The sequence below is a fragment of the Silene latifolia genome, chromosome 11 (genome assembly GCF_048544455.1).
Source record: "Silene latifolia isolate original U9 population chromosome 11, ASM4854445v1, whole genome shotgun sequence".
Taxonomy (NCBI): Eukaryota; Viridiplantae; Streptophyta; class Magnoliopsida; order Caryophyllales; family Caryophyllaceae; genus Silene; species Silene latifolia.
Genome location: NC_133536.1, coordinates 480,065 through 492,288, shown reverse-complemented (window position 1 = coordinate 492,288; position 12,224 = coordinate 480,065). Strand labels below are relative to the sequence as shown.

The 12,224-nt window shown below is 37.4% G+C and overlaps 2 protein-coding genes across 3 annotated transcripts; both read left to right on the top strand.

Moving 5' to 3' along the window:
• Window positions 1-482: 482 nt before the first annotated feature.
• LOC141610548 (putative protein phosphatase 2C 9) lies at window positions 483-4,858 on the top strand. Of its 2 annotated transcripts, none has more exons than XM_074428681.1 (6): window positions 483-737; window positions 1,077-1,191; window positions 2,448-2,684; window positions 3,246-3,522; window positions 3,919-4,073; window positions 4,443-4,858. In XM_074428681.1, exons 2-6 carry the CDS (start codon window positions 1,156-1,158, stop codon window positions 4,575-4,577), a joined length of 840 nt encoding a protein of 279 aa, XP_074284782.1. In that variant the 5' UTR covers window positions 483-737; window positions 1,077-1,155; the 3' UTR covers window positions 4,578-4,858. The 2 variants fall into 2 exon arrangements, with proteins under 2 accessions (XP_074284782.1, XP_074284781.1); XM_074428680.1 differs by having other exon boundaries at window positions 598-935.
• A 1,460-nt stretch (window positions 4,859-6,318) lies between these two features.
• Window positions 6,319-10,632, top strand: LOC141610547 (ubiquitin carboxyl-terminal hydrolase 3-like). The gene is made up of 6 exons (XM_074428679.1): window positions 6,319-6,677; window positions 8,003-8,119; window positions 8,553-8,651; window positions 9,031-9,219; window positions 9,511-9,692; window positions 10,124-10,632. The coding sequence occupies exons 1-6, from the start codon at window positions 6,561-6,563 to the stop codon at window positions 10,521-10,523; spliced, it is 1,104 nt and encodes a 367-aa protein (XP_074284780.1). The 5' UTR covers window positions 6,319-6,560; the 3' UTR covers window positions 10,524-10,632.
• Window positions 10,633-12,224: the final 1,592 nt, after the last annotated feature.

Below are 12,224 nucleotides of genomic sequence, written 5' to 3'. Positions count from 1 at the left end.
AATGAACTTCAAACATATCTTTTACAGTTTACTAACTTGTTTTTCGTATCGAAGAAAAAAATCCTTCAACTCATTACCCATCATCCAAAAAAATATTTGTTCTCACCAAAGCAATAAAATCTGAAGGTTTGGTAAATCATTTCATCAATCTATGAATTATTTGAGTAAATATATAAAAAAAATTTAGGTCTTTCAGGAGGACCTAAAAATTTTTCTATTTACTTACATATAGAATTATAGATTCCATATTTTTATGCTAGTTACATAACAAGACAACCATATTTATACAAAACTTGTACAAAGTCTACAAGAAGTCAACAAGCAATGTTTTTTTCTCAAATGGAGGCATGTAATAGTAGAACTACTACGAAAGTAAAACGAAACAGTCGTGGAATTCCCGAACTAATCAATTATTAGTGAAAACGGTTTCAAACCGTGAAACGATCCTATCATATAAACAATTTTTTATAAATATGGACAGCAAACACCAAACCGTTTTATTCTATAATCCGTGAAATACTGAAATCTGATCAACCAAATGAATGGTGTGCTGTACAGCTGACATAAATTGAATGCAATTTTTTAAGCCAGCATTCCAGAAATGATAATTGCATGTGTACATAGTTGAAGAATTTGCATCTTTCTGAAAATTATGATCATACACAAAAAAAAGTTGAGAAAGTCAATGTTTTTTGGCATATATCCATATTAAAAATTCAATCTTTTTATTCTTCAAGGTATCCAGCAATCTTTCTCTCTCTTCAATAAACCTGAAAACCTTGAACTTTCAGCTAAACCCAGAAAAAATTAAAGAAAAATCCCTTTTGTCAAAGAATTTTCAGTTAAAGAAGCAAATTTTCTGATCAAATTCAGTGTAAAGTTGTAATCTTTCATCTAATTTTTGTTAGATCATCTGGGGTTTTGTGATTTGGTGGGTAAGTTTCTGAAATAAGATAAGACGGTCTTACAGTGTGAGACGGTTATTCTATATATAGAAACACTTATTTATTGATAGTAATAGACGAGTTTTTAACCAATAAAAGGACCGTCTCACCTAATTATTTGGATTTGTGTAGGTGGGTTTGCTAGGAAAGGTGGATGTTGAATATCAAGAGAGGTAGAAGGTGAAGGTGGAGCACAAAACCAAATAATTATATGGATAGTTTATGCTGTTTCAATTCGGGTTCTCAGGTATGAGCTACTTGCTATCTCTATTTCTAGTCCAAGTAGTAGTAATATTATCTGCTGAATTTCTTTGGTGCTTTTGTTTGCTGTGTTTTTATGATAATTGATGCAATAGTTGTTGGTTGTGTGATGTTGCAAGTGCTCAGCAGTACAATTGATGACTTTTTTCTGCATGGATTAGAGCTGTGTTTTAGTCATGAATTAATTTAAGTTATCAGAGATTAGAGACTTAGAGTTGTGCTAACACGAGGGTAAGACTGCATACATCCGAGTTCCGACCCCCCTACCCCACAATTTGCGGGAGTCATTGAGGCACTGGGGTAATGTTGTTGTTTTATCAGGGATTGGTGGTTTGATGAATTGTGGTTAGTTGGGTTTCTTGAGGGTTTGGGGTAGAAGTGTAGAACCATCACAAAGGAAATGGAATCTCATATTGATGAGAAACCGTGCTGGCTGTCTCAGTTTTTGTAACTAACTTGGCTTCGTCAGAATCATTCTTATTGCAAGCTGGTAATTGTTATCTAAACTTGGTAGAGTGCTTCAAAGTCGGGAATTTCAGAAATCAACCAAAGTGATGAGGTGTATACACCGTGAGTGCTTAACTGTATGGAGTATAAGATATGCTGTGCCTTGATTTCCTTGTTAATTTATTGGGGCAATCACTAACGTAGTGTGCAGATTCAAATTCTATAACTGTAGGATGTCATTCAATGTTTAGGAGATGTAGGCACTAGCATGAGAAGAGCAGTCTAAACTTACGAAGGCTCTCAGTCTTCATCTTCAAGTTAATAAGGGCATCGTGATTTCTGTTGGAGAGAATCATTTGGTCAATAGACATGGATGCTCCATAATGCTAGTACAGAGTTGTGTGAAATGGAATACTTCTGGAGTAAAAAGCTTAACCAGGCTGGAATTGTTCAAGTGGTACTAGAGATGGCCTTAATCTTGTGGGGGTGTTTATGTTATCACTTGTGCTTGAGGGGGTTTTCTGTGTGACTGTGCTTTCGAGAGAGGCTTTACAAGGCTGTTGCTGATTGATAGGTTGTTACTGGGAAGAGGGGAGCTGTTTGATTTTCAGAGAACTGTTTAGTTAAGCGATAAATAATTTTCTTTTGTTTTTAGTAAGGGGTTTGTGCAATTATTGTGGTATGAAACCATCATTAATCGTGAACACCACTTCTGGTGTTACGTCTTATCTTTATAACATGTTTTTTTGTTTACTTAGAAAACATTTGTAGTAAAAAGCTCTTGTTTTGATGTAGATTGGAGGACGGTCATCCGGTGGTTCTGGGAAGGGAAGAAGTCACCAAGGTGCTGCAAAGTATGGGTTTAATTTAGTGAAAGGAAAGGCAAATCATCCCATGGAGGATTATCATGTCGCTAAATTCGTTTATGTCCACGGACATGAGCTTGGCCTCTTTGCTATCTATGATGGCCATCTGGGTGATACTGTGCCAGGTTATCTGCAAAAGCATTTGTTTGCCAATATTCTGAAAGAGGTGGGTTCTTAGTTCAAAGTTTTTATTTTTCATTTCCTATCCTTTATTTTAGAAGCCGCACCTTGTACGATACAGAATTCTCTGCTCCTGCTCAGCCATGTGTGCCTAATTCTAATTCTTTCCTACAATTTGATTTTGAGCATTTCTGCAGCAACAAGTAAATGGGAAAGAATACAGTGTATTTTTAAGGGGAAAAAAAATTAGTCATATTCTCATTACTTCGAATTTCTCGACAATCAAATACTCAATGTTCTTGTACTTTCTTGGTTATGATGGAATAAAGTAAACGACTTAATAAACTGGGTGCTCTTCTTTCTACTGTAAAGTAGCCATCTTATGATGCAATTCTTGATATAATATTTTTTTGTTAATGATCCAAAAAAATACTCTTTGCGTTGTTAAACACAGAGGTAAGACTACGTACATCCAACCCCCTTACCCGCCATATGCGGGATCCCTCAATGCGGTGGAATAATATTTTTTGTTGATTCATGTTGTGGCTATGCTATACCTTCATCTTTATTGAAATATCTCTAGCCTTATGATGCCTTGTTCTTGCAGGAAGATTTCTGGTCTGATCCAAACAGGTCCATCTTGAAAGCCTACGAGAGCACGGATCAAGCTATTCTTAACCATAATCCTGACTTGGGAAGAGGTGGTTCAACTGCAGTTACTGCTATTCTTGTGGATGGGCAAAAGTTATGGGTAGCCAATGTGGGAGATTCGCGAGCAGTCCTTTCTAGAAAAGGTCAAGCAGCACAGATGTCTACTGACCATGAGCCTAATACGGAACGGAGTAGCATTGAGGACAAAGGTGGCTTTGTTTCAAATTTGCCAGGTACTTTGGCTTTGACCATTCAAATATGTTTTGTTCTAGGCATTTATCAGGTAATAGCTTGAGCTGCCTGTGCACGATTGCTGGAATTTCATGCTACCATTAGGCCTTACCCCTCTTTTATCGGCTTGTGACTCCATTTTCACCGAAATAAAGTTGTTACTTAGTATCGTCCCATTTTATACTTCCTCTTATTCAACTAGTTGTTTTCATTTTTATTCCTTTGTGAGGAATATTTAATTGAAACGTAAACTAGTGTATGGAAGGGAGTAGATAATACTCCAGACGTGCTAGAAGATGACTAGGCTTCTTTTGCGACCTTTGGTTTTTACATCATGGCTCATGAATTTATAATACGCTTCTCAAGGTTAATTTAATCCTTGCGGTGTTCTTCAATAGGGGATGTTGCCAGGGTCAATGGGCAACTTGCCGTTTCCAGGGCCTTTGGAGACAGGAACCTGAAGACACATTTACGGTCTGATCCCGACATAAAATATGTCGAAGTCAATGCTGATACCGATCTCTTAATCCTAGCGAGTGACGGTGTATGGAAGGTACTTTCTACTGCTCCTTTCCCAACTCTATTATTCACGACTTCTGCCCAAAGCATATATCAACGCATAAATTCTCATATAAAACTGTTCCATATTAAGAAATTAGGAATATCATGAGATTGACTTCATCACAACCTAATCTCTCTAATACGCTGGTTTTGGGGATCGTTAAAACTTTTTCAAGACAGCCATGTCAGTGTTGAGGCATGGATTTAATTCTATATATGTGGTTAGATTTATTAATTTAATGGATTGGTCTTACGCTATACACGAGATCGTCTTTTAGGAGACTAGACGTTGCTTCTGAAAATCTGTGAATTTGGGAGCTAAACATAACAAGCTAATGATAATAACTGTCAACAAATACAGGTAATGTCTAATCAAGAGGCAGTTGACATTGCAAAGAAAATCAAAGATCCGGTCAAGGCAGCCAAGCAGTTATCCACAGAAGCATTGAACCGTGACAGCAAAGACGACATCTCTTGTATTGTAGTTCGTTTCTGAGGATTAAACACTCATGTCGTGTGGACGCGAATATTTGTAAATGTGGGGGGCTGTTATATAATAGAGTATAGACCATACTGAAAGGTTCAGGCTATTTATTGGTTTCTGAGGCGAGATTTTACAAGCTTTGTAAAAAGGGAATGAATTGGTCGGGTTTTTAGGTGGTGTGGTGCTTGACATAGTTACGGACTTACTGAGATTCCTTATATATGTGTGTAGATTCATGTACCCAATTTCTCCATGTTCATCTCTGAGTTTAATCTATGTGATCCTGGAATAAACCCGAATGTGATGAAGCATCGTTCAATTTAGCCGATTTTAAGTCAGTTTGTCGTCGTATGGTGAATGGGTGTGATCCTTGTAATAACTTTACTTAGGGAGCTACCTTGTCCAGTTGTTGTCGTTGATACAGTCGGACATGCTGTGGGGAGCGTTTTTCAGTCGGACATGCTGTGGGGAGCGTTCGACTCAACTGGATCACCAAAAGGCTATTGTTACTTTATTTTGTAGATTTTTCGATCTCTACAGAAGACGATAAATCTTCAATTGGTCTCCCTTGTGACGGGTTACCATTTGTGCCGGATATTTTGTGAGTTAAAATGGTAACAAAATGGGTTAGTGGAGAAAGGGGACCACATGAATAGTGTTGCAGAGAGAGAAAAAATGGGTACTTTGTGAGATAAAATGGTATCCGTCACTCAAGAGTGACGGATATGTGCCGTCACAAACAAGAATTTGTGATAAATCTTTCTTCAAATAAAGCTTAAACAGTGATTTCCATGATTGCGACGTAAACAGTCCAGATAATGTTGTAAAGTTGAATAAATATCAACGTTTTTTTGGCCAAGGAAAATAGGGAATGTTAAAGAAGTGTGACACCTGCAAATCTGCAATAGAAAGTCATTTAGATCATTCATTACTAGTAGTTCACGTTGTTTGAATTGTTCTTACATTTCTTATTTGGCTCATCGGCTATTTGATAAGCCATTTGCAATTGTTCGGGCATGATTCTACAATATTAGCCTTTGTAAAAGAAAAATCGACGATTGTTCTCAAAAAAAAAAAAAAAAAAAAAAAACGACGGGTCAAAAAAATAGGACAATCATAAGGAAGATACTGCAACCGGTAAAGGTAATTACATGTAATAAATTTACTGGTTAAACAAGTTGACATTTGAAAATTCGGTTTTATCCTCAATTAGTCTATTTCGAAATGAATTTCAAGATCAAGAAGATGAGTCTTGACATATGGCAAATCGTCAAATAACCTGACATGATATATAGATCAACATGAAGTAATAAAAATATCGTTTTTCATGTTAATTTATTTAACACGACATGAGAGAGCACATTCAGTTTAGGCCAAACTATTTATTGCTCAAAATACAAAAGTCCCACTATTTAATACCGATGAAATAAGCAGTTACTACCTTTTACTATAAATACACCCTAACAAATAACAAATCTCGTCTTTAAATACGATAACAAATTCCAAATCACCATGTATATCTGATCAACCACCGTCTTTAAATACCGTAACAAGTCCTATACTCCTACACAAAGGGCAAGTGGAGGTATCCATTTTCACCCACTTGCACTACCCACTTTAATTTGTGAGAGGGACACTATCCGTCTATAGCTATAGACGGATAGTGTCCGTCTATAATAAGAATTTGTGCACAAATACTAGTATCTATAAACACGAGTTATTATTTAACCCCGTTTTAAGTTTAAGACGGAATACGAGAAATTGTGCATAGAGAAGTAGAGAAGCAAGTGTCCTTGTTCATTCATTCTGATCATCTATCTCAGCTCACAAAAAAACCACCACTCTACTCCGCTTCATCGTTCATACTAAATTGAACAATCAAACAAGATTAAACCTAAAAAATTGGAGAAAATTCGAGGACTATCGAAGGAAAAGAACAACAAAAGTCAAAATTCGAGAGAAGGAAGAGGAATTCCACGAAAAACCTTGCTAAAAATGGGTGCAGCAGGGTCAAAATTGGAAAAAGCTCTCGGCGATCATTTTCCTGAAGGTGAACGATATTTCGGACTCGAGAATTTCGGCAATACTTGTTATTGTAACAGCGTTTTGCAGGTTATTTCTTTCATTTTTACTTTAATTCATGTTTGTTGCATAAATTAGATTATTGTTATAGTTGATTTGATTAATTTGATTGTAATTCGAGGTATCGAAACGTGATTTTGTAATCGATTGCAGATTGTGGTAGTTGATTGATGATTAGGTGTAATTTGTGTTTTGATTGTTTTTGATGATTTGCGTTGTTTGTTAGGTAATTAATTGAGATTAGTTAGTTAATTTGATTGTAATTCGAGGTATCGGAAGGAATTATGTGTACTCGATTGCATAATTTGGTAGTTGATTGATTATTATACGGATTATCGTGTATAATTTGTGTTTTGATTATTTGTATTGTTTGATAGGTAATTAGTTGAGATTAGTTAGTTAATTTGATTGTAATTCGAGGTAACGGATCAAATTATATGTACTCAGCTGCATATTGTTGTAGTTGGTTGATAATTATAATGAATTAAAGATGATGATGATTATGTATAATCTGTAGTCTTACTGTCTAATTTGATTTTATTTTCGAGGTGTTGAAAGTTTTGAAACGAATTATGTTTTGCTCATTTGAGTGGAAAAGATTGCAGCTTTTGACTTGAGAATTGAGATTATTAGAGTGTTATGTCTGATTGATGTTGAAGGAAAGACCTTTTAGGAAAGGGAGTGAGTGGAGCAAAGATTGTTGTCCGTCAAGTGTAAATGATGAAAAGAGAGTTTTGCTTAACATCGTCATCTTAAACTGAGAACGTAGTTACTATAGCTATCATTAAGTGAATTAATGTACTTGATTGAATATTGTTCGAGTGAAAAAGGTTGCAGCCTTTGATTTAAGATTATTATTAGTGATCCGTAATTGGTGTTGGAGGTAAAGATCTTTCAGGGAAGGAAGTGAGTTGAGCAAAGATTGTTGCTCATCAAGTGTAAATGATGACGTCTTAAACTTACAACATAGTTATTATAACTATCATTAAATATTTAAATGAACCTCATAGCATGGAAAAATGCAGTCTTTATGCTTGAGATGGTCTCAAATGAGATTTTGTACACAAGTAGAGTTTTTGTGGTGGAAATTGGTATTTAAGAGCACTGGAAAAGGAACTATATTGCCTTTTACTTGCATTATTGCATATGGTATTTGATATTTTTGAATGTATGCGGCAAAAGGGCCGGGTTGCTTACATCTGATTCCCTTTCTTGCTGTAAGTGGGAAGTTTTGAAATATGAGGGTATTGTTGTTGCGGGACGAAATTGGTTTGTAAGAAGACCGTACTGTTTGTTGATGGCACAAGTATCCGACTTTATTTCTTTATCTAAATTTATTTTGTGAATTTTTCCAGGCTCTCTACTTCTGCGTGCCGTTTCGTGAGAAATTGCTGGAATACTATGAGAAGAACAAAAATCCGGCTGATCCAGAAGAAAATTTGCTAACATGTTTGGCAGATTTATTTACACAGGTACTGCATTTTATAGTTATCAGTGTACATTATGGCTTTTGCTCATTTCTTTTATTTTATGCATTTGGAAAAAGGTTTCATTTGGTCTTGCATGGGGATTTGGAAGTAATCTGGGCAAGTCTGGATAAATATTGATCATAATATAATACAGCCGGTGAAGATGACAGTAAGATGAGTATTACTCGACACCAATTTAACGTATTAACCTGTGGTGGACCTTATGTTTGAAATAGAAATTGTCTTTGCTTAATTGATAGTCATAGAAGTACAATGTTGATAGTTTCAGCTGGCTATAAGTGTGAGGGTAATCCTGTATGATCCTGCTTCGTGTTTCCAGTTTCCAGGAAGGATGTTGGGGATAATTCTTCTTCTTTTTTGATACCAAACCTACTTTGTCAGATACTTCATAATTAACCTCTATTTCTATCTGCAGATAAGTCTACAAAAGAAGAAAACAGGTGTAATTGCTCCCAAACGATTTGTACAGCGAGTGCGGAAAGAAAATGAGCTGTTTCGTGGTTACATGCATCAGGTATGTTGTGTTGTTTTTCTGAGTGTTCTTGAAATTGATTACTGACAAGGCGTCATGATCTCAATGTTCTATGCTGGCTATATTTCGTGTTTTCCTTTCCCTTTTTCTATTTTTCTTTTTCCTTTCCATTTTACATGTCAGTGACGGTTTTAAATAATGATTCATGTTAGCCGGCATCAAATAATTTGGGGTTAAGGCTGTCTTGTAGTTGATATCCCGTGCTGGCAGTAATGCACACACAATCCCTAGATGTTAAATTCTCAGTTTTTTTTTTATTTACGCATAAGTTGCAGGAAAATGGCAACTGTACTATTTTGATTTTGAGACTTGTTTCTTGAATTTCCCTTCACAGAGCTAATTTTATGCTGCTTCTAAACAGGATGCTCATGAGTTCCTAAATTTTTTGTTGAATGAACTTGTTGACATCCTGGAGAAAGAATCTTCTGCAGCTAAAGATAATACAGATGGTTCATCTACTGAAAAGGTTCCAAATGGCCCACGAAATGGCGAGAGCAATGGTGCTACTGTGCAGGAGCCCCTTGCTACATGGGTTCATAAGAATTTTCAGGTCTGTCCACATATATTTAAGGTGCTTTAATTTTATTCCGTTATCTGTATATTAAAAACCTACTTATTGTGAGTTGTGATCTTACGTTTGCTCTGAGTAGGCACGCTATATTCTAATTTAAATAAAAGTTGCCTGGCAGTTTTCTCATGACTTTTCTGTGATGCTATGTTTAAATCTGCTTACAGGGACGAGTTGCGGTTTTCAACTTATATTGATTGATTTGATATGGAATTAAATTATTTGTATTTATCGAAATTATTTGATGGTTACATTACAGAGTTATGTACGCAGGGTATACTGACGAATGAAACAAAGTGCCTGAGGTGTGAAACTGTAACAGCCAGGGATGAGACGTTCTTCGATTTAAGTCTTGATATTGAACAGAACAGCTCTATTACTAGCTGCCTCAAGAATTTTAGCTCTACTGAAACTTTAAATGCCGAAGATAAATTCTTCTGTGACAAGTGTTGTAGGTATGTTTCCTTTCCTTAATCGCTACATGATGTCTATTGTCTTTGATGAAACAAACTTCTTAAATGATCTGTTACTTAGATTTCTGAGTGTGCTGCCTCTCATGTTACTCGACTCAAGTATAGGTGTCAGACACGACACACGAGTATATATCCAAGTGTCCTAAGACGAGGAGACGTGTACGTCTGTTGGCAAAATTTTATTCAAATAAGTTACTCTTTCTATCTAGAGTTTCTAAAGAGAAGTTGTTCAAAACATAAAGCTTAAAAGTCGTCAAATATAATACTCGTATGTGCTAAATGATGCATATAACAGTCTCATCATTTATGTTGCCTCCCTTTTGTACTTTGCTAGGAGAAGTGTAGAGAACCTATTCAAATCTTTACCCTCTTTTTTATGAATTTCGAATAAACAACTACTTTATCCGTCACAGCTTGCAAGAAGCTCAAAAAAGAATGAAGATCAGAAAACCACCTCACATCCTTGTGATCCACCTGAAACGGTTCAAGTACATTGAGAGTCTAGGCCGGTACAAAAAGCTCTCATATCGAGTTGTGTTTCCTCTCGAGCTCAAGTTGAGCAACACAATGGAGGATGCTGACTCAGAGTACTCCTTATTTGCCGTTGTTGTACATGTTGGAACTGGTCCAAACCACGGTCACTATGTTAGCCTGGTGAAAAGTCATAACCACTGGTTGTTCTTTGATGATGAGAATGTCGATATAATTGACGAGTCGGCTGTTCAGACATTCTTTGGATCGGCACAGGAGTTTTCTAGCAACTCGGAGCATGGCTATATCTTACTCTATGAAAGGGTTACACCCAAATTTTGATACTTTGTTCTCTTGTAATTTGTGTTGTACGTGAAATGGTTCGAGACCTCAAAACGCTTTGCTGTACATTATGTTGGATTTTATGACAAAGAACCACTTTCATATTTTAGATTTACTAGCTTATAACTTGTAAAATTGTTCAAGGGTTGTACATGTAATTTAACAAGCATTCAAAACCCGTCTACATCAAAACCGTTTATGATACCTTTACGCCAAAAACACTATGATTTTGCTAAGGCGTATGATAGGGTGGAGTGGGACTTTTTGGACCGTGTTTTACGGGTTATGGGATTTGATGGGTGTTGGGTTGATCGGGTTATGGGGTGTGTCACGACGGTCTCTTCAGCTGTGTTGATTAATGGTAATGTGAAGGAGCTTTTTCGACCGAGTAGAGGATTTCGACAAGGGGACCCGTTATCGCCATATCTTTTTATCTTATGTGCCGAAGTCTTATCAAATATGCTGCGAAAATCAGTGGAGGATGCATCGCTTCATGGCATTCGCATTGCACAACAAGCACCGGTAATATCCCATTTACTCTTCGCTGCTGATAGTATATTTTTCTTAAAGGCGTGTGAGGAGGAGGCCGCGAAAGTGAGTGAGATTTTACGTGCTTATGAGAGAGCCTCGGGCCAGCTGGTAAACTTAGATAAGACGACTGTGTCCTTCAGTCGTGGGGTGTCTGAGGAGAGGCAGGTGCGTATTGCGGGGTGCTTGGCGGTTCAAAGGGTGGAGTTTCAGGAGCGCTATTTGGGCTTACCAACTATCATTGGACGGTCTAAAAAACCGATCACTGATATTGTCCGTAATAAGCTGCTTAAACGGCTTCAAGGGTGGCGTGGGAAGACTTTGTCGAAGGCGGGTAGGGAGATTCTTATAAAGGCTGTGGCCAATTCACTCCCTACCTATGTGATGAGTATTTTTAAACTTCCATCTGCTTTTTGTGACGACTTACGGAGATTGGTCTCGAGATTTTGGTGGGGACATGAGGATGGGAAGAAGGGCATTTCTTGGGTTTCATGGAATCAGTTGTGTAAACCCAAGTGCGTAGGGGGTATGGGGTTTCGAGACTTCATCAAGTCGAATATAGCTTTTCTCGGCAAACAAGCTTGGCGTTTACTAACTTCACCGGATTGTCTTTGGGCTCAATTGATGCGGGGTAAGTACTACCATGGAAGCGACTTTTTGGCGGCAAATTTGGGACATAATCCGAGTTATACTTGGAGGAGCATCCTTGGTGCGAGGGATGGGTTACTTAATGGGTTGCGTCGACGGATAGGAAATGGGTTGGATACTTTAGTTTGGGGTGACCAGTGGATACCGAATACGCAGTCGGGGAGGGTATTGTCGCCGTGTTTTGGAGCAAATTCGAGCATGCGGGTGGCAGAACTTATGGTGACGGGTGGAGGTGCTTGGTGTGAGGAGCGCCTTGGGACGTATTTGCTGCCGTTTGAGATGGAGCGTGTGCGTAATATCCGGTTGAGCGAGGAGAGTCATGAGGATATGTGGTATTGGGCAGCGGAGAAGGATGGGGAATACTCGGTTCGATCTGCTTATAAGCTGTTAGTGGGAATGGAGGGTGATACGTCGGAACCATCTGTAATATCCCGAGAAAAATAAGACTGTTATTATCCGTATAGAGACTAGTATTTGATTAAATTAGAGTTATCTTCAGTATAGTTGGATATGTAGTATTTAACC